Raw genomic sequence first — 22,697 nt, forward strand, 5'->3', positions numbered from 1 at the left:
CCTACAAAAATACAAAGAACATATAAACTCCACACAGAAAGGCAGAGTTGAACTCAGGAACTTCTTTCTGTGAGGCAATTGCTAATGGCTGTGCCACCATGCTGCCCAGTTGATGATTTCATTTATTAAAGGGAAAAAGCTATGCAAACCTAAATGGAACCATGTGGGAAAGTAGCTGCACTCTGGAGCCCTCCAAAATCTTCCATCCATCCATCCTTTTAACCAACCTCCATCCATCACCATTACACCACAGTGTTTTCCTAATGGTGTGGCATTCTTTTTATGAAATGCTGTGTTTGTCATGATTACATTAATACCAAACCCAATGAACAGTGTCAGACGAAGGGCAAACGTTTGCTTATGTAGTTCAGGATCAGCGAGAGTGTGTGAGCTGGAGTTTCATTCAACATCAGCGGTGAGAAAGGGTCTGTGAACAGGTAGACATAGCATTAGCTGATGTTGGCAGATTGGGTTCCAGAACTGAGGAATCGAGCACAGTTGAGGGTGGAGAGTTTCACGGGAGTGAGTCGGAAGGAGGCGAGCACAAGGAGTGAAGCCAACTGTGAACAGGAAGGTCCTTGTGGCTGAACAGGTAAATCATTCTGACAAGTGACCATGGGGTGCAGTTAGAGATGGGAATTGATACCAATTCAGCAATTGCAATTCCATTATTGATATCATTTATCCATTCGATTCCTTATCGATTCAGTTATTGGTTCTCATTGTTTCCACTTTGAGAGTCACCACCAAGCAGCTAAGCAGCATATCAAAGACATTACATTTGTGCAAATTAATTGCATGCTGTGTGGTTAAATGCTTGTGCATGAGGTATTTCCCCTCTTTTTTGAGATTGTACTGCTGCTTAAGTAAAGGCAAAGCGTCTGACAGTATGCAATCTTGATGGATAATGGGTTGCAGGCAGAGCCCAAGAGAGTAGCTCAGCCAAAAGGTGATGGTTACTAGTGTTGTGTCCAAAGTCCAACTTGTGTATCTTTAGTCGATAGAATCTCTTTTCCGTAAGTCTTGAGGTTCATCAAAATACAAATATGAGATGAGCCTTTGTGTTCTTTTTGGTCAGCAGTGGTTTTCCTTGGAACGCTCGCATGAATGCCATTTTTGCAGAGCCTCTGTTGAATTGTGAACCTGACCTTCCTCCATTCCTGAGCCAGGTCAGGCCTGCAGTTCTTTAGATATTGTTCTGGGTTATTTTGTGACTTCCTGGATGTTCCATCAATGCATTTCATGGGAAGCTCACCATTGTTCCAACTTTATCCATTTGTGGAGGACCATGGGTCGTAGAAATGATTTTCTAACCCTCACAAGACTGATAGATGTCAATGACTTTGTTACTTCACTTTGTCACAAAGGTTCTGTTGAAATTATTTCTTCATTCATCGGGTGTAGCAGTAATCAGGCCTGAGTGTGGCTAGTGAAATTGAACATAACTTTCCAAAAAATGTGTGTGTGACTTGTTTAATGTCAGTCTAGATTCTTACACATTTGATCTGATGCAGTGTCATGTATGCGTTAGTCACTAAGAGGCTTCCCCAAAGCAACACGATGCAGTCAGCAAAGCCTTTTGTGAGAAGAGCAGGCAGGTGACTAACACACCTGGTACAGCACTACTTAATTATACTTATCCTTTAAGTCACATGGACACAGCTCATGCAGCTACTACTCTCAGATTCCTTAGCACACAGAAATCAGGGTTCAGTACTTTTAAACATTTTGCGTTTTATTTTAAATTGTGCGAGTGTTTCTCTGTGTGTGTTTGTGTGTGGGAAAGCAGGAGGTGGAGGCTATAAATGCTTTTATGATTTTATGATGATTTAATAGATTGTTATCTGCACATTATTTGTGGCCTTATAATTAGGGACTACAGAGGAGAATTGCATTTTAGCTATATCTGACAACGATAAATATATTGTGCATTGACCATGGTAAATATATTGTGCATTGACCATGGTAAATATATTGTGCATTGACCATGTGTGTGTGTGTGTGTGTGTGTGGTTGTGTTTGTGTGCATGCGCGCACGTGCGTACAGCCTCAGTAAAGAGCTGCAGCAGAAGGACAAGGTCATTGAGTCTCTCCGTGCCAGACTAAACCAGCATCAGCAGCACCATCATCCTCATCGTTCTGACACACCCTGCAGCGGTCATGCCCTCTCTGATACCACCGACCAATCAGATCGCATCTCTTATGTGTCCGATGAGCATGGATCCACAATTGAGGACCTGGAGTTGAACTCTGATGTCGAAGCTGCCAGTGAGCTTGGTCAGGATGAATCACGGATTTCTGCCAAAGTGAGCACAGGTGGGAGTGTTTTTCTATTTGTGTAATTCCATGCAAATGTTACTCATGTGTGAGAAAATTGCAATTGATGATCTGTTTCCAGCAGAGAATTGACTTAAATTTTAGTGCTCTTGCGTACAAAATGAGCAAGCAGAAGAACATTCTCATATATATAGCAGCCGTGAAGAACAACATTGAGGTCCGCATTGACCAGGATAACTGCAGTTTTGCCATTTGACCTTTGCAGTATCAACTCTTTATCATAAAATGCATAGAATCAGTGTTTTGCAGTGTATGTCTTTTCATTTCCAGATTGTCACCATGGAACAGTGTCACGCCATCCATCTATCCCTCCATCTATCACCTCATCTCACAGAACCCAGTCCTGTCATAGCTGCTCCAGCATGCAATCCACCAGCTCCCAACACACAGGCATGCAGAGTCAGACAGGTAGGAAGGACCCCAGAAAATGTCCTTCAGCTCGTGTAGATTGCAACTGCTCCTTCCTGTATCTTTCTTTATTCTTTGCTTTTTTTGTGTCTGTCTATCATATTTACCTTCCCCTTTTCTCCCAGCTCCTGTCTCAGTTTTCAGCCCTACTTCCTTTCACACTTCCCCCACTTCCTCCGCCCAGAAGACACGCTTGCCCTTCCATCCTCGCCCTTCCAACCTGCGAACCCGTTGCCAAAGCAGTGGGGGTATGGGTTTCTCCCTGACTGAGGTGCACCAGGAGCTGCAGATGTTACAAAGGCAGCTGGCAGACAAAGACAGTGCGTCATGTCTGTGCATGCTTTTGTGTTTGACCCACTTCAAACTTAACAAATTAAATGGAGTGTGCAACCAAGAACTGATTCCTTCCAGAAACAATCCTTTGAATTTCTTTACAAGCAGCTGCTGGTGAAATAAAATGGATTTAGAGTAATGATTACTCAACAATTGTTGAATGTTTCAGAAGTCTGAATCATTAGAAATGATTTAGACTTCTACAGGGGATCTTTTTTGGACCCCATGACATAACCTACATAAGATGGCGATGTCATTGGCCGCATTTATGCTTGTGCTGGTGCATTATATGGTAATTACTGCCCCATAAAATACTGGGGCATGATACAAATGAATTACTTTGTATTGTTTACTTTCTAAAAGACATGTGGGGGATTTGTTAGATCAGCATAGAGGCTGATTTTATGATCTGATTTGGTTGCAGATCCTGAATTTCTGACATTTTGTGTATCTTAATAAAGAGCATCACATAATTAGAGCACATAACTTTGATAGCAACAGCAATCTATGTTGTATTTAGTTGTACTCTACTAATTTCTTGATATTTACCTCTGAATTGTACACTATAATAAAAGTTATAAGATGGCTTCTTGTAGTTAAGCAGAGAGGGAGCTGACCAGCTTTAATAATTCATTTCTCCCCAACTGCCTTTGTCTTTCTTCTCACTGTCATCCTTTTGCCTTTATCTTTAACACACTGTACTTTCTTACTCATTAAGCAACTGTTCTGCACTTGATGTTTAATGAAGCCAGAGCCTCCAGCTGGAGAGGGATTTGCTGTGATCTTAAAACACTGATGGGAATTAGAGCTTTCAGAAAGCCCCAACCAGACAGATTTCATTTGGCTGATTAACAAACTTGCTCCCGATGTCAGGAGAAATCCCTTCATCTTGCTCTTGGTCTCTCTAAGACACACACGAAAAACAGACCATGTATTTGCACAATATATAAGCTATCCGCTTTTCCTTTAGTTGTTTCCTTAAATCTTCTCATCCTCTGCAGGGTTTTCTACTCCTCAAGCCAAACCCCTTCAGGGTTTCCCATTTGTCTACCAGCAGCCGGACTCCTTTGACTTACTGCCTCTCTCCTACCAAGGATTCCAACCTTCTCCTTTCAGCAGTGCTGCTAGCAACAGTAGTCTGGATGCCAGCTTGACAATGAAAGCTGGGGCCAGCCTCCTGGAGAGCAGTGCATTGTGGGATGTGAGCTATGGAAATCGAGCAGTGAGAACTGGAGCTGACCTGTCATCAGGATCCTCAGGGTACCAGTCAGGCAACAGTCACACAGGTAAAGCTTCTGGGTGTTTATGTTAAAAATGTTTAGAAAATTGTTCAATGTTTTGTATGCACAAGTTCCCTACTGACACTAGTGCCTGGGTATGCTTGTGTAATATCAGTTTTTAGCAAACTTGTGTAGTAAATAAGTCTAAACTGTATTTCCTCAGCTGAGGCATTAAACGCACATTTTTATTCTTATTTTCTTATAGCCTTAAAAGAAATATCCCCCCCCCCCCAAAAAAAAAAAAAAATTGCATAACACTGAGCTGAAATTAGTTTGGAATATTTGTTTGCAAAATGTTCAAAGACGAGATGTTATTGGTTTGTAATAAGTTTTAAAAACTGCAGAATTTTCAAATGAATATAATAAAAGCTCAGCTTCTGAATTATTCTTTCATTTTGCTGATGTATTGGGATCAAAGCCAGAAAAGACATGTAGGGTTTTTGTTTTGTTTTACGAATAAAACGTTCAATACATCAGGCTGTGAATGCACCTTCAGGCAACTTTTGTTGTGGCGCTATAAATAAAATCAAACTGATCTGAAACATATTGAATGTTTTGTGAGCACTGTGTTGCAAATGAACTCAAATTTTAAATCATGTATAAGAAGTTTTGTTTTATTGAACATGGATTAAATATGCAATAACATTTGAAAGGGTTTAGTTAAACACACATCCAGACATTTTTGGAATTAAAATACTCAAAAATAACCAGTGCATGAAAAACAAACCAAAAACCAAAAATATGGTTATTGTCTCCCATTAAGCCAGCTGTGAGTGATCAGTCGCTGTTTTTGACAATAAATGATCTTTTTCTTGCCTTATTAGTTTATTAGGTGAGCGTGGATGGTGATTTCACAACAGACACTCACTCTGCGCTTTGTCTGCTACAGGTTCAGACCTGATGAAGGAGCACTTGAGGGAAATCAGGAGTCTGAGGCAGAGACTGGAGGACTCCATCCACACCAACGACCGTCTCCGACAACAGCTGGAGGAGAAACTGGCCCGAACCACCACTGAGAAAGGTAACAGAGACAAACGAACACACTGTTTGTGTTATCTGCAGGGCTCAAAGTTTTGAAAAGCATTGAATTTAGTTCTAACAAAATATGTTATCGAAATTTTATTGCTTTAAATTGAATTTACAAAGATGGTTTCTTCTGTCATTATTTATTATTTATTATTTATTTATTATTTTTCACTCCTCTGTCTCTATCTCTTCCAAAGGTGCTCCTACCAATATTTACATCCAGGGACTGGAATCAGTCAACCAGCTTGCCAGTGAGATTAGACTTCTAAAAGAGGAAAATGTTAGTCTACAAAATCAGCTGAAGCAGGTTACCAAAGGTACAGTATAATGTTTACTACCATGTCGTAAGCTCAAGAGTCATTATTTATATTATTTATTCAGAATGTAAATGTGATTCTTAAATGTCCCTGCCTGAAATCAGACAAAAAAATTCAAAATCAAAATATCCACTCTGCTCTGTTGTTATGTATCATGCAGAGAGCACTAAGGAGGCAGAGCAGCTGAGGGAGGTGGCGCTCCAGGAGCGTTCCAGGGTGAAGGAGGTGGAGCTAGAGGCTAAGAAGTGGGCAGAGCAAACCAGGAAGCTCCAAGCTGAGGCTGAAGCTCAGAGTCAGGAGATGTTACACCTGAAACAAGACAGACTGAGGAACCAGGAAACCGTCAACAGGTAGTCTGTTTGTTTCTCTAGCTCTGTACTTAATTTTTGTCATTGGAATACTTGGAGTCTAACACTTTTTAGACATTTTAGTGGGACTATTTTGAAGGAAACACATATCTTAAAGAAATCATAGGTAATAAATAACATGATTTCATGAAATATCTCAGGCTCCAGCATGAGTTGACTGTTCTCCGGCAGCAGCTTTGTGAGAGCCGCAGTTTGGTCCATTCTCTTCAGTGTGAGCTGCAGGTGTATCGCAAAAAGGGGAGAGTCACCACAAATGTGCCCACTGGTAAGAATCAACACACAGTCACCTGTTCAGATCAGTGAGCGGCTTTAACGTGATGTAGTGAAGAAAAGCATCCATCCATCCATCCATCCATGCATGCATTCATCAATTCATCCATCCATCCATCCATCCATCCATCCATCCATTTGTCTTTACTGAATTCAGAGACATTGTGGTCCTGGAGTCTACCATAGCAGTCAAGACGCAAGATACACCATGGACATGTGGCCAATTTATCGCAGGGCAGGAAAATGAGTATTCTAGAAGTAATATTTTTAATTCTAAACATGGTGCACACACAAAACTGTGCTTAAACAGTGCATAGAAACACGCACGTATCGAGAATTCATCAGTATTTTCCTACATGAATTATTTTTTTAATACTTTATAAACCAATTTAAAACTTCCCCAGACCACATGTAAACCAGTCTGTCTTATGTTTTAAACTTATTTTGGCAATTATTTTGTTTTCCAGAACAATGTAAAAAAAATCATAGAGTTAAATAACAATAAAGAATTTAAATGTAACGTACAACACAAACGATTGAGTGAAAAAGTGTATGTTCAAGCTTTAGCTAATATACCTAACACTAAATGCTTAGAATATTAAAGCTGCATTTACTAAAAAGACTTGCATATTGGCTGGATGTCATCAGTGGCATTCATTTCTTATCAGCTTGCTACTTCCCAGCTGGAGGCTCTTCATCTCCTCCACCTGCTTCCTTCTTATGCTATCTTATTTTTCTTCACATCATGTCTGATGTCAAACCTTTTCACTTTATATCACAGAATATTTTGTCATATAGCATTCAAAAATAAAAGTAGAAAAACATTGCACATGTTTATTAATCAGACCAAAAATTTTGCATGCACACTTATTTTGTTTGGATAATTTTGCATATATTAGTGAATGAACCCCACTGGCATCAACCACTATTTTCCAGGTGGGTATTTTTTCTATGAGCTGCCATTTGTAAAAGACGGCTGCTGGAATTATGTTTCTGTTTAGGAATGCAGTAATATGAAAACTGGTCCATGTGTGTGTTTTGTGAACTTAAAAATTTCTTCCATGTGAAAATCATCTAATGTGTCACTTTTCTGAAGTTATAATGAGGACCTGCTTCTTTTCTCAATCCCACAAAGATTGTCTACTTTCTTTGTTAATCACCAGTATTTGTTTGTTCTCTAACAGGTCAAGGCAGTGACAGCACAACAGTCTTTGATCCCAAAGACCTGCACATTCAGCTGGAGCAGCAGCTGAGCAGAGAAGCTGACACGCAGCCTCAAGCCAGGAGGCAGCTCTTCAGCGGTCAGTATATCTGAAACACCTAGACTGTTTCTGAAAATCCTGACAAATATGGCAGATCATAGCACTAGAATTACAAAAATGTATTAACAAGGAAACTTTAAGGTCAGTACTGATGGGAATCTGTCTCTGCAGATAGCGTTCCCTCTCCACCTGTGAGAGACACTGGACTTTTCAGTCCTTCCTCTCCTTTGCATGCTATGCAGAAACACACAGAGGAAACTGGAGCAACTGATCCGGGTGAGAGATTTCAAGCAGCACTTTCACTGTGACTATGCAATCCTACCCATAATAATCATAACTTTAAGCATGAAAACATTATTCCGCAAGCTTTCTTCAGGTATCCCTCAGTGTGAATAATTTTACATGAAACCAGAAACTATTAGCAGTTGGCTATGGGGAACACTATCTCTGAACAAAAAAGGAAATAACAGCAATCATTTATGTTTTGAGTCCACATCCACAAATCCACAATTCTTTCAAATAATAACTCCTTGCCTCATGTCACTGATAATGTGTGGTTATTGCACATCTTCCTGGCTTAAGTCTGGCTTAAGTTTGAACCTGTACCTTCAGGCATTTAAAGGTTCTTTTTTTTATGTGGGATTTCTGTACTCTTAAATCAAATAAGTGAATCCATAGAGAGAAGACTGCACTGGACACAGTTCTTTCGTTTTCCTTTTCAGCAGGCTCAACCCTGCATGGACATCGCACAGATGGCTGTTTTTATAACTGTCATGGCCACCATGCAGTTGGCCACATTGATGACTTCAAAGTTCTGCAGCAGCACATCCTCCAGGGAAGTGCGCTCCTCCTTAAGATGGAGACTGCTCTTTATTCTCTGAGCACCTCACAGGAGTTCTCCTTTCATCAGGTAAGAGCTCAAATCTCTTTTTATTCAATATAACTTGAGATTCATTTACTAAATTATGATCCTCATTAAAGTCCAGAGCAGATGAGATAAAAATTATTAGTGCCTTGTAATAGGGGGTGGTCTCTGGAATGTGCTGTCAGGAAAGTAAATAACTTTTCTCATAACAGAAGTGACGCGAAGAAGTGCCGCAGCCCTGGCAAAAACCTCTCATACATAAATAGAAATAAATATATTCATAATTAATGCACATTATATTGACTTCATGCATTTTGTGTTCCAGCTTTCAGACTGGGGTTCTGTTCAGAAGCTGCTGCTGGACACTAAAACTCTGCGGCAGATACTGGATGAGGCTGAGTCTCTGCTTTGCATGTTCTGGAGAGCAGCTCTGCCTAAATCTGAGGAAGTCCAACAGGTCAGAAAAGTATTTCCTGGTGTCACAGAGAAAATCTGATTTGGGATTTTAAAGAGACCAAAATACTACTATTATACTACTACTACTATTTTTTTCTTGCCACGCATGATTTCTTTTCTCCGCATTAATACATAAGAAGAGAAGTGGAAAAAATATTTCTTGATTGTCGTATTTACTAAAATTGACTAAAATGTTAAGTTTAATGCAAGACAGTGTGTTACAACAGGACCAGTTTTAACACTGGATGAGGGCATTTGTATCACTGAAAAAACTCAAATAAAAGCAGACTTTGACATATTACATTGTTGCTATAATATGTAATCAATTAGTGTTTTAAACCTATACAAAAATATATATATATCTAATTTGCCACTTTTACATCTAACTCCCATTAAATTTGAAGTTTATATAACAAAAACATTCTGCTCAAAATCATTTTTTTAAACATCTGTCAGGGTTAAATGATCCTGCTCCTTTTCCTCAGGCTCTCAGAAAGGATCACACCACCCCACACAGAGTAAGTTTCACTACGTAAGCTTGTTGCTGATAGAAAAACATGAGGGTGATACAGTTGACCCCTGTGAGGTGAACACTGTTAGGTGCCTTTGCACATACTTTACTTAGAAGTAAAAGATTTACTAACTTTCCCCAAAGATTATAGGAGCTGGATATGAGTAAATAAACAGATTTTATGCAAAAATGTATCATTTACTGCAACTGCTGCACCTGCCTTTATTATTTCAGGTTGTACTCGCATGTTCTGCATGTCAGTGTATGCATCTCCAAGAGCTTAAAGAGCCATCTACCTGTCTTTTGCTATTTAGAATCAGTCTCTGAAGGAGGAGGTCCTTTCTCTCCGTCTGAAGCTCTCAGAGCAAGAACAGGCTCTAAAGGATACAATGGAGAGAGTGAAGAGCTCCAGCGGCACCAAAGATAGCATGGAGCACTTTATAGTCAGCCAATGTGAGTACACATTTCCAAAAAACTCTAATAGCACATGTAAAACCATGTATTAAGTGTAGAGAGGCTCTCGTTCCTTAAAGGGAGATTTCTTTTTATTGGCTACACTTGGTATGAACAGATTGTGGGCGGGGCTTCTGTGGTCACAGCTAGAGTTGCATGCCAAAGCTGGCAATAAAAGGGGTATGGGAAACGATAAATTGTCTGGTACTTTCTCATTTCTAATAAAGCACTCAAGGTGCTTTTTACTACAAGCCTCATTCACCCAGTCACACACACATTCATACAAGTTATTGTCAAAATTTTCTTTAGCGCATTTTTTTAACAGAGAAAGGGATTTTCAACACAGCATTTCTAAATATACTTGTTTTTTTTTATAAAACATACAGAATTTCTATTTATTCAGCACAAACAATTCCTGTCTAATAACGTCCGTCACCTATGCAGTGCTCAAAGCTTGTAAAATCAAGTTAAAACTGAGGGTTAGACTAAGTTCATCTAAAGCTGAGATCTATATACATGGTGTTTTCAAGAGTCAAGAACTGGAGTGACAAGAGAGAGTTCAAAGAGAGGCACACGGTACAGAACAAGCCTGGTGGAGGTAGGAAGTGAAATTCAAAGAAAACTAGTGAGAGGTGTATCTAAAGATCCCTGAACAGCTGCCAAGATACAAGTGAATGACTTTACCCTTAAGCCCAAGGAAAACTCCAGGACAACCTGGATTATATATACTAGAAGCAGAAAAACTCGATCTAGGTTGTCACTTTGTTTTCCAGTACGAGTAAGTGAACATTATTGACTCGCCTGCACAAACTCCTGTTTTGAATATCACTGAAAACTGTGGGGTGTTGAAGACCAAGGTTAATGGCAAAAGACCATCAAATCTGGAGGAACTTGAGAAATTTGCTAAGATGATGTGTGTGTAAACAAATGACTGTTATCCAGCAAAAGGGATGCACGATTGACTATTAGCATCGAACACTTTTGAACTTGCGAAATAATTTGGCTCCTGTGTCCAAAGTAAAATACTGTAAGCATCCATAATAAAACGAGGATGTTTGGAAAAGCTGTGTTTAAAAAATCCTTCTCTATTTAACAGCACTTGGAAAATACTTTTGAATTGGGGATCAAACCACCAACTTTCTGATTAGTGATGATCTGTTGTACCTCCTGAGCCACAGGTGCCTCATATGGCATGCCTTTCTTGTTTATAGAAGAGTCTTAAATGGAGCATTTATGAGAAGCCTGAGATTTTGACTCTGAGATTACTTTGTATTGTCAGTAATCATGTGTAATCATGGTCATGTGTAATGTTTTCAGCGTTGTTACAGTTTGTGTCAGAAAAAGAAATGATAATGATTGTATGTTTTTGTTTTTTACAGTGTTGAGAACACGCGATGTCTTGAGAAAAGCCAAGACCAACTTACAGGTCAGTTCACTCGTTGCCTCATATTAATCCTGGTTTTGGTATCATTATCCACAATGAGTGTTGTATTCCCATAAGTAAGAACAACTAAGTGGGTGGATGCTGACATCCCTCACACTTTTGGTCATTAGAAAAAGATGTTTGTTTTCTTTACCTTTCCTCCTCGATCCTGTCTCCTACTGAGTGTCCTCAGGAGAATGAACTCAGGATTTCTTCCCTGCAGCAAGCTCCTTTTCCCATTCCTCCTTCTCCTCCCTCACTCCTCTCCTCCTCTTATTCTTCCTCATCCTCACAACTCTGGCCTGGTAAAGGTACAGTCTGGCGTGTTGGGTGGTGAAGCTGCTTGCTTTTTGATTAAGAACCTACAGTATATATCAAAAATGTTTGCATGTAGCCAGTAAAGCCACTTCAATACTACATAATCATGCAGCATGTAAGGCTGACTGAGATACTACTAAACAGGTAAACAGCATACTTGTATGTAAAAGACTAAGCAAACACTAACACGTTGCTTTCCTTGCTAATGTTCGTCTTTCTTGCTAATCATCATTTGGACAAAAACGATAACTAGTCACGTCAGTTTGCTTACTAGATAGTAGTGCAGTGAGACCATACTGACCAGTTTAAGAATGTGGCCTCTAGTCCTTACTCAGGATTACTATTTCTTTTGATTCTATTATCAAGTAATAAGTGCAAAGAAATGCAATGTCTGATGGAGATGAACCAAAAATATATATTTTTAAAACAGTCATTTTTAACTGCAAAAGAGATTTTTGGGCTTTATATGTGGTTACTGTTATACTTACTTTTATACACATACATTTTTTATGAACTCAAATTGATACAAATGTCTAATATCACTGGCTGAGCAATAGGTTGGTTTTGCTCTGCATATGTGCATTTTGAGGGGACAAAGGAAAACTGATAAACAGCAATCAGAAGCTGATACCGGTGTTAACAAAAAGAAATAGTAAAGTTACTTACAAGTGTAACATTTTAAATTATATACAACTTACATTTGACAGGTGGTGCATAAATAAGATCCACTCCATAGTAACCTCCTGGATCTCTTGTCAACTGTCTTTCAGGTGAAATCTCAGGCGGACGCTTCTGTGAGCTCAGCATGTCTCCTGGTTGGAGTGTCATGAAGCCCCAAACTTCACCCTGTAGCTCTTCCTCCTCTCCTGCCCAGGGATGGACTCACCACCAGCTCCCCCTGCAGGAAGTCTTCCTGTAGCTCAGAGTTCATCATCACTGCCATCTCCGTCTGTGTTATTTTATTATTTGTATCAATGGTATAATTTGTGTGGATGTTTGCAGGATTTTCCTGGAGGGAACTCAAAGGTTATACTCAGTATCTCAGTTTTTCTCAAGTCTCAGTTTGGCTGAAATTTGTTTATGATTCATAGCGTCTGTCTGATGCGGTCTTTTTGCATTATTACTATTAAACCAAATTTTAATAAGAATAGAACTACATTTAAAACAGTTTGAAAACTTTTAGATTTATCAGCAAATTAATCAGCAATTTCTGGAGGATGCTCTTGACTCACAGTTTAAAAGTGACAAATCAGGAAGGAGCTTCACCTTTGTTACTTCAGCAGGGATTTTAAAATGCAAAAAAATTTGTTTAATGCCAGCAGGAAAAGGGAGAGTTTAAAAGCAAAATCCAAAGTGCTTCCTCTTAGCCTCTGTTGAGGCTCATGTTTGTAGTCAGTGTGTAGAATTACATGCATGTGGTGTGAGCATTGCGATAAAACAAAGCCATACTCCCCAGAGGTAGTTATGTTTTAGTTTTGTCCTAATATCCCAATGACAAAAGAACATAGATCTATCAAAAGACGTGCAGTCGGCTGTGTAGCTGGTAGATGATGTTCTTACTTTCAAGTAACACAGCAGCTTAGTGTCACTGATTCACCATTCACCCTCCAACTTCACTTTTTCTGTTAGACATGGAAACAATCTTTCCTTTATCTTTAGATATTTTAAAATGGGGGTCTGGCATCATCAACTTGCAGGCTTGATAAACCGTGTAAAAAAGATACTTGCGAGATACATTTTAATAAATGGTCCAGAAAGGATGACAGTTCATTTTTGTAACGAGAAAAAAAAACCCCATAGCATCTCTTTTTTTCTTCTTCGTCATCTTCTTTTTAAAAAAAAAACACAAATAAACAAAAACTTTTTTTTCTATGTTTATTTTTTAGCTAAATTTGTCAGTCTCTGTGTGTTTTAATGTTTTGTCACAGCGATATTTTAAAAAAAATAAACACGTCTCTGGAAGCGTTTCCTTTGGAAGAGGTTTTGTGACACTCACAGTTTATTTTATTTCATTGGCTCCTCTTGTGTTTATTATTATTATCATTATTATTATTGTTTAGTTTGTTTTCGTGACTTTTTTCTGTTTTGTAGGTCACCTGTTTTGTTTTGTGCATGAACTGTGGCTTTACTGCCCTCTAATACTTTTACTGAAAAATGCAAATTCTGGGGTTACTGTGCAATACATAGCTCTGTGTTTCTTTGCTTTTGTTTTTAAGCTTGAGTATTAAAGTGCCATGTCAACTGTTTTAATTCTAAAACTGAACTGATTTAAGAAAATTATTTGTTAGATGAATGCATGTGACAATCAGTATGAAGCACTTTTATTGGCCCAGGCATTTTTAGCTATCTAAATCACATAAAACAGCACTATACTATAGGAGTGTAGTTAAGAAGCAATAAAATCAACCAAAGTAGACAACTTGCATGTTGTTAAATCAGGTTTAAAAGAGATTAAACAGTTTTGGACTGTTTTCCCTTAGAGGTCAAAGGTCAAACTTGGTTTGTTTGTTTGTTTTTTAGCGTTAGAGCTGTTTTAGGAGCCACCATTCATATATGTGCATATTAACGGTAGTATGTACATCAGAGAGAAGAGATGGTCTTTGGATGAAGGCCATTTGTATTTTTAAGCCTGTTCTCTTTATTAAAATGTTTTGTGGTGAAGATCTTTCCAATAAAAGGGGACAAAAATATTTGTCATGTTTGTAGTTTTCTTAAGTTATACTACATGTTTTTTATTTTGTTCACCTCAAGCACAGCCTTGCAAATACAGTGAGGATTTCTTTATACTGTACTCTTCATAAAAGTGTTTAATCAGCACTCAAATGCTGTTCAAAATAAAAACAAAACAGAATAACAGTAGATGTACATGTGACTTACACAAAATTACAGAATACTTTCAAGTGTCACTAGGTTTTCTCTTTTTAGATCAACAATATTAAATGCTGATTATAAGATCAACAATAAGCAAGAAAAGCTATAAAAGCAGGAAATGCAAATACAAAATAAAAGCAGAGGCATAAAAATTTAAAGATTAAAATTTTCAAACTCTTAAATTAAAAAGTGATCATGCATGTTAAATTAAAGAAGACATGATGCACAGTAAATATGAATTGTTTCCTGTTATGTTTTGAAATTTATGAATCATTTTATACTAAAGAGTAAGGGTAAACTCACTGGCCATTTCTTTAGTTACACTGAGTTGAACTCCATATTGGCTTTGTGACAAAGATTCAACAAGGTGCTGGAAACACTTTTTCGACTTTGTTGTCTATACTGACCATAATATGGAGTTGTGGTCAACTGAATGGGCAGCTGACAAATTTGCAGGCCAGCTACACATCCATAATGCAAATATCCAATTCTACTACACCCCAAACGTGTCTTGATGGATTAAAATGCAATGACTTGGGAGGTCATTTGAGGAAAGCGATAGTAAAGTCAGTAAAGTAAAGCACCTTTCAAGACAAAAATCACACAGTGCTTCTCAAAATATCAGAGCATTAAAAAAGAAAAATGGTATATTATCATGATCTCGTTGTCATATTTAAAAATCAGTTTGAGGTTATTTGAGTGTGTTATCCTTCTGAATGCACCCATCAGAAGATGGATACACTATGATCAGAGAAGGATGGATATGGTTAGCAACAATACTCAGTCAGACATTTAGAGTAAATGATGCTGACTTGGTAATAAGGAGCATACAGTGTGCCAAGAAAATGTCCCCCACATTACACCACCAGTCTAAACTACTGGTACAAATAGGATGGATAATGGCATGCTTTTATTTTGTTTATGCCAGATAAACTAAATGAAAGCATCTGTATGCTGCAGCAGAATTTGAGATCCATCAGCCCAGTCAATGTTATCCTAATCACCACAGGAGTGACACCTGGTGCGGTCTTCTGCTGCTGCACAACCTGAATTTCGGCAAGTTGTCTTGACCATGACTAAATGGATTGAGTTGCTGATGTGTGATGGGCTAATTAGATCTTTGCATTAATGAAACACTGAACAGGTGTACCTGGTGAGGTTTAACAGTGAAAGATAGAATAAGGCTACTGTGGGGATAAAAGAAAATCTGACTGTCATATATATGGCACAATTTATCAAAGTATTGCCATGTGGTTTAAATACAAGGATCTCAAAGTGACAAGAAAATTCCCTCTTTGGGGAAAAAAAAGGATTTTATTAAACAACACGTGCGCCTAAAATACACACTAATTATTCATATTATTAGATAATAGAATATACGATTGTTTAATATGTAAATGTTATATGCAGCTATATATGAAACATTAAAATATACATCACTTTATAAGCCTATCTGTTTATTTCACTGTCTCATTAAACATACACACAGAAAACACATACGAAGCAGTTTAGTTGTTAATCAATAGGTGGCAGCAAACAACAACAAACCTCGTGGAATTGTTTCACAGCCCCAACACTACGAGGATGCAAAAGCAAGTCGGTATATATAAAGGAATTAGTGTAAGGTGTCTGAGTCTGTGAGTGTGCTTTTAAATTTTAGAAAAAAAATAGTTAATTTCTTTCATGTGTCTGCATGGATTTTTTATAATCGGCATCATCTTTTTTTTTTTCCCAAAATCAAGAAATCGTCTAGCAAGCGGAGGGTGTACATGAGCTTGAAACCAGAGGTGTGAAGGGGATTAGCATTTCAAAATAAAACCTTTTGCCCTTGCGACTGAAAGTAATGAAATAATAATGCAATAGTGACATAATATAACGACATATTGACTTCAGTATATTGCTTTCAGGATAAACAAAATTATATTTTCTTCTTTTGAAATGGCAGTAGAGTATATTTGTCTTCTTTTACCACGACAGTTACCGATATCACATTGCATTGTAAATGTTCAAATTTCACTCACATCAGGAAAATCCCAAATTATTATTTAAAAGAGATCAGTGGTTAGTGCCAATGGGATCTTTGATCGCAGTGAAACTAACCTGGTTAAATTAATAAATACAATTTAATAATTATTATTATCGCTTCAAAGTAAGTGAATGTTATCCCCGTCTGGTTTATTTTCTATTACTACAAAGACGTCAAAGATTGAACACTCTGGGAGAGACAAAGAGGTTATCACTAATATTTATTTTTAATAGTCATTGCATTTTTATTATTTATATATTTATTTGTTTAGTAGTTAGTTAGATAGATAGTTGTTGTTTTTTTATTACATGTGGATTCCCATCCTTCCCTGCATTTTTCATATTGAATAAATGATACTTTTATTTTGGTATTAATGGACCGGATGTTGTATTCCTGCTAACCTGACGCCCCAGCAGTCGTGTCAGAGCCAGGAAACAAGCTGAGCTGTACCGTGTCGTTGCAGTTCAACAGCGAGGTTAACTCAGTGTTCGCAGAGATCAGCTTTTATGTGAAGATGGGCGAACACCGAGACATGATGTATGTCGCCTAAGAAGTCACCAGACAGAGACGGAAGACGTGGAGCTCTTGGGGAATCATCTGGAAGCGTTAAGAGGGAAGGTAGACCTGCCAGGGTGTCACGGTCTTTCTGGGCAGGTAGACGTTATCAGGCAGCCAGACTAGCCGCTCAGCTAGTGTTTCAGCGGCAAGACGCTAGCTTAAATCGGGTTGAATGAACTGTTGCCACAGACGGCACAAAAAAAGCGCAGCACGGATACATTTTTTCTAGAAATATAAAGCTATCCCTGTGAAAAGCGCATACTGCCCTTTTATTGTTTTCAAGGAGACACCGGTGGCTGCTCGTGCAAGAAGGCTGATTGACAGCTTGTCACAACGGGTTTTCCAGATGTGGAGTCAGCACAAGAAGTGTAGCCGGGCTCTGAGTCGGGAATGGCTGGCCGGAGCAAACTCATAGGTGGAATCGCAAGTCAACAAACTGCAACAGCAAGCCATGCATTTCAGTTTGGCGCTGAGGTGTCCCTGAAAACCACAGCAGCCGACCTGACACGTTGTGCTAGCCAGCTAAGTGAAGTTATCGAGAGGATACTGGAAACTGCACAGGAAAGCGGGTGAAGTGGTGCAATCCGGCGCGCGCGAGGACTGTTCCTACAGTCAGTATGAAGAGGACGGAGAATAAAAACAAAAGGAAACTCTGCAGTATGGAGCAGCACGACAGTGGAGGAGAAGAGAAAGATGCGGTGAGTAGTAAAAGCCTTTCGATACTCCTTGCTATGTCAGGAGGACGTGTCTCGTGCCCTTGTTCCCTTGTGAGTTCATGAGCCCACAGAAATTGCTGGAAACCACTTAAAGAGCGATGTCCTTTGCTTTCGGTACCTTTATGCAAAACCATTTTTTATTAGTAGTTCTGCAATGTAGACCTTTTTCCAGAACTTTCCTAATAACTATGGTTTTTGGCTTAGATGAGTTAATACATGCCATCATAATTAGTTGGTATTGCTAGTAGTTATAAAACTGGCTGTAAGCATGTAGTCACACAGCAGTGAGGTTGTGTGAAAAATGAAGCATTCAATATAGAATAAACAAGCAGTTATGATGTCCGTCTATTTCATCAGCATACCACTAATGAACAGTTAATCCTCTCAGGAAATATACGCTGTCAGTAAAACATGTACAGAGATGCTCTGTCCCTGCAGCTCTACATGTTTGAAAGACTCATTCCCTAATAGAGAAAAGGGACCTAATTCAGGAGCGTCACAGTTTTTGCTCAGTCAGTGTGGATGCTGGCTGTTTCCTACTATGGTAGGTTGTATACATTCTTTGGTTTGTCAGACGAAGGCATGTAATGTAGAGTGGAGTACTGAAGAAGACTAAAGTGTGCTCTAGCAGCAAATCTGCGCTTTGTCAAAGAGTATGGATTTTGGATTTGTTGTAATTTATCAGTAAGTAGAAGTAATCCACCACAACTAACACCAAGTTATCCATAGTGGGCTCATTACTTGGTGTTATTTGGCCTTGTGCTAATCTATTCAGTGCCCAATTTGTTCAACATGTAGTTGTAATGCCAGTCTGGGATACCTGGGAAACCTGCAGCTTAAGAAAAAATGCATCAGAACTGGAGGGCAGAGGGGCTTTGAGCTGTGCCATCAAACTGGTAATTTTATTTCAGCTATTTTTTATTAGTAGTATTTTTTTCAGTCCAGTTATTTGATATAAGTGATATTGGGGGAGGGTTCATCCCTCCCATAAAGTTATTGATTCTACATATATAAAGTCTGAAAGTCTGTGCATTTGCACATTTAGAGGGTTAAGAGGCTTAAGCACAAAATAAACGACTGTCTGCCACATATATCTACTTTAACCAGTTATTAGCTGTTGTTGGAATATGCTCTTCTAGAAGCGATGCATCAGTATATTGGTTTAAAAACAGGTATAGGCCAGTATTGATTGCTATCGTAGTACCATATGTCTAAGTATTTTAATAATATTCAACTGGCTAAATGTTCAAAATGTTTTGTGAAGTCCTGAACGATTTTACAACATTTTCCGTAAAGACTTTTTGAAGTAAGAAGTATGAGAAGCTTAGCACCGGCTATAAGCCTAGCATATCTGTTATAGTAAATATTGATTTGCACCCACAATTTTACAGTCAGATTTGTTGCATGCCCCCTTTGGTGGCTACTTTACCTCACTAAAGCAAGAATTAAAATATTTAAGACTTTATTGATATGGGCAAGCCATTACAGAGGACATCATATTTGAGTCCGTAATAACTCATGGTTGCGTGGTAATACTGTACAGTGCAATTCCTGATAGAATTCAGTAAAAGTTTATTTTAATGCTGCTAGGAATTGAAATCACTTGCAGCTTGTGTGTAATACTGTTCAGGAGCCATACTAAGGCAGTTTTATATTTTATTTGTCTTTGTTTGTAAAAACTATAAACATAGTCCTCTAATAAGAAAACCTCTGTCCAAAGATGAAGTCATCGGTGGAGCTCCAAATGTTTCCCAAAATCAGCCTAAAAGAGGAAATGTCTTCTTTGCAGGCAGTTTAGATTCAGGGGAAGGATTTGGGTTTGGGGAAGTTTGAGGGAGTGAGCTTTATATTTGTATCATGGGAAGAAAGACAGATGTTTTTGTGCTGCCACAGTTTTATTCGTTCTTGTGTGAACCGTAACGAAGTGAAGGAGCAGACAGGGCGTTTTCATGTTAAGTGACTTATCTGCCTATTTGCTTACATTGTGGAATGCTGTGAATCATGTGCTATATTACTTCATGGTTGGCTGTTCTTATTTTCTTGCAAATGTGTATAATTGGGGTTTCTGTAAGATGTGTGACAAAAGCTTACTTCTGACAAAACAAAGAGATGTCCTCGGAGAAAAGCTGCACATTCTAGAGGTCAGAGCTGTGCATGGATTTCCGTTTTTGGTTGATGATGATTTCTACATGTTCATTTAAAAATAACAGCCAGTTGCCGTCTTGTAAAGAAAACCCACACAAATATGTGGTTTTTATGCTTAACGTCCTTACTTTATGAGAAACAGATCATCAGATCATACAGTTGCTCCTGGAGGATCACTCGTCACTGATGTCTTCACTTACACACTGTCCTTGTTACAATAAAACCCCCCACAAAATAACCAACATTTCATACAGTCAGAGGATGGATGTCATTTTCTAACTTCAGCGTGAATTTCAATATGTTGCCAGGGACAGCGGATAAACACATACAAACACCCACTGGAGTGTTGTAATGTGGGACCTGCATACTGACAGTTGGAAGAAGAATGCTTGTTTTTACGGTGGTGACTGCAAACAGTCACTACAGTTAAAACAAACAGGACATTATTACATCATTGAAGTCACACAATCTGCAAGGTGTAATCAAACTTCTCCTTTATCTTTTAAACAAATTCAGAATAGGGTTAAATGTAAATGCCATTGAACATTGAATGTAAAAAAAAATGGAAAAATGGTAGCTTTCCTTTTTATAATGGATGTTTTTGGAACTTTCCAACATGGTGTGAGTAGTGCTGGGTGATAAAATGATCACAGTATTTTATAGAGGGGGAAAAATGTCAATGGCGATGATAAATGTAGGCTTTAATATTTGATGAGACAAACAATAATTTGGTTTCAGGCAGTATGTAAGGTTGGTGTAACGCTGGTCTTCTAAGAGAAAAAAATGACAATAACCAGGATGTCCTGATGAGTAAAGCCAAGAAGGAAAATGTATCCGCCGTTCAGGAAGAGATAATACCAAAGAAAGGTCACACATCATCAAAAGTGTGGAAGTGGTCAGTTTTCTATGATTAGACCAAGCACAGATAAAGACAGGTTGCAAGATATAGTGGCGACAGGTCCCAACAAAATCCAGTAAAATGAAACACTTCTTTAAAAAATATCAAAAAGAATGTGGATCCTCCAGGGCTTGGAAAGCGTCGTGTTCTGGGCACGCATGAGCTTCAGCCTCGCAGTCTTGATTATTGGTCCTGAGGAAAGGGAGGGTCACAGACCATCTGCTTGAAGTTGGGAGAACACAATTCCATCTGTGACAGACAAACCAGAGAAGCACCTTGGTAAGGTCTTCCTTTGTCTCTGGTCAGCTTCTTCGTAGACATCAAAAACTGGATGTCAAACAATTTTCTCAAACTGAACAATAATAAAACTGAACTGTGGTTGCGGATCCCAGGTCACAGCCAGGAAAAGTGGCCAATCTGCACCTCTAATCTCACCTTTTCCACAACTTTGGTGTCATCCTCGGCTTCCTCCACTCTCCTTAATTTTTACTACATATTAAATCCATCTCTAAAACTGCCACCTAAATATGTCCAGGCTCTGGCCAGTGCTCTCTGACTCTTCAGCTGAAACCATCATTGATAACTTCAGTACTTCCCACCTGGGCTACTGTAACATTTTCCTGCTTGGTCTGTTTATCAAAGCCTTGGACACACTGCAGTATGTTCAGAACTCAGCTGCCGGAGTTCTTACCTAAACACATCACCCTAACACTTATGTTCTGGAGTTTGGCGATGATGACGGCTAAGCTACCAGTCAAGTTCCGTATCTCTTATCGAATCCATCTCCTCATTTACAAATCCCAACATGCTTTTGCTCCTCAGCATTTTTCTGATCTTCTCTTCTAGACCTTATGTTTTCTTCTGCATTCTGCAGATAAAGGCATAGTCTGCACTTCTCACGCCAGTCTTTTAGGGAAAGAGGCTTCAGTGCTGCTGCACCATAAACTGTAATATCTTCTCACTTAAGACAGACATGTTGTTGCTCCTTGCTGAAGCCCCTGACAGGATCAAGCTAATTAGGGCAGACTTGAGGTAGACTGAAATCTACAGCAGCTTAAATGTGTACTATACAGCAGAGTGTTAATAGGAGTGACTGGGAACGGGGAGTTTTGTTATTTCACTAACTTCACTTTCACTTCATTTCTAAGCTATAAAATGCACATTGTAGCTCCTTAATTTTTTGTAAACTGTTATCTGTCCATCAGTTTGAAGAAGTTTATTTTTTTCAGGGTTTGAAACCATTGCACTAATTATCTAGCACTACCAACATTTTTTTTCTATCATATGACCATGTAGCTAATGTTTAGAACATTTCTTCTTCTGAGAGAATGGATTTCTTTCCATAGTGTCCAGCCCCATGCTCACTATAATGTCCATCCTTCGGTATTGATAATGCTGAAAGAAGTCAAACCGCTTCCAGCCTCATCAACTTCGTCTGTTCCTAGCTCTACATATTGTCAACGGTAGCAGTAGCTGTTAAGATCTCCGGTTCATTAGATGTGCTTAGGGTACTCATTAAATCTCCTCCCCTCCCTTTCACTGATACGGGAGAGTGATTTCCTTCCCAGCCTTTAACCACTTATGGGTTAGGTGCAGCTGAGGAGCCATTGAGCCAGAACGACCTTTGGGACTCCAGCTGATAGTTCTCCCTGCATTGCAGATGCCAGGGGGCAGACTGATAGAGCCCAAATGGCTTATGTGCCATTTTAGAATGCCTAGAAGTGCACTAATGGGAAGGCGCAGATGCAGTAGGATGATTGACATTAATTATAAAGCCCTCATTAATGAGAATTATGGCTGAGATGAGCCCTGTCGATGACTATACAAAAATCTCACGTATTAGTGTACAGTAGAGC

At 38.8% G+C, this 22,697-nt stretch overlaps 2 protein-coding genes across 11 annotated transcripts in view; both read left to right on the forward strand.

Moving 5' to 3' along the window:
* pde4dip (phosphodiesterase 4D interacting protein) overlaps positions 1-14,317 on the forward strand; it is a 93,715-nt gene extending 79,398 nt beyond the window's left edge. For 3 of the 6 annotated variants that reach the window (XM_063460147.1, XM_063460142.1, XM_063460143.1), the window contains 15 exons: positions 2,048-2,316; positions 2,608-2,745; positions 4,080-4,364; positions 5,248-5,379; positions 5,582-5,701; positions 5,862-6,051; positions 6,210-6,334; positions 7,524-7,640; positions 7,773-7,877; positions 8,324-8,511; positions 8,792-8,923; positions 9,408-9,440; positions 9,748-9,886; positions 11,266-11,312; positions 12,398-14,317. In XM_063460147.1, coding sequence (XP_063316217.1) covers positions 2,048-2,316; positions 2,608-2,745; positions 4,080-4,364; positions 5,248-5,379; positions 5,582-5,701; positions 5,862-6,051; positions 6,210-6,334; positions 7,524-7,640; positions 7,773-7,877; positions 8,324-8,511; positions 8,792-8,923; positions 9,408-9,440; positions 9,748-9,886; positions 11,266-11,312; positions 12,398-12,457 — 2,080 coding nt within the window. In that variant the 3' untranslated portion in view covers positions 12,458-14,317. The remainder of the gene's footprint in view (positions 1-2,047; positions 2,317-2,607; positions 2,746-4,079; positions 4,365-5,247; positions 5,380-5,581; positions 5,702-5,861; positions 6,052-6,209; positions 6,335-7,523; positions 7,641-7,772; positions 7,878-8,323; positions 8,512-8,791; positions 8,924-9,407; positions 9,441-9,747; positions 9,887-11,265; positions 11,313-12,397) is intronic. The other 3 variants (XM_063460144.1, XM_063460146.1, XM_063460145.1) reach the window with 3 other exon arrangements.
* A 2,633-nt stretch (positions 14,318-16,950) lies between these two features.
* Positions 16,951-22,697, forward strand: part of mast2 (microtubule associated serine/threonine kinase 2) — a 155,781-nt gene continuing 150,034 nt past the window's right edge. For all 5 annotated transcript variants that reach the window (XM_063500919.1, XM_063500920.1, XM_063500921.1 and 2 more), the window contains exon 1: positions 16,951-17,780. In XM_063500919.1, coding sequence (XP_063356989.1) covers positions 17,700-17,780 — 81 coding nt within the window. In that variant the 5' untranslated portion in view covers positions 16,951-17,699. The remainder of the gene's footprint in view (positions 17,781-22,697) is intronic.

This window comes from Pelmatolapia mariae, linkage group LG17 (genome assembly GCF_036321145.2).
Source record: "Pelmatolapia mariae isolate MD_Pm_ZW linkage group LG17, Pm_UMD_F_2, whole genome shotgun sequence".
Classification (NCBI taxonomy): domain Eukaryota; kingdom Metazoa; phylum Chordata; class Actinopteri; order Cichliformes; family Cichlidae; genus Pelmatolapia; species Pelmatolapia mariae.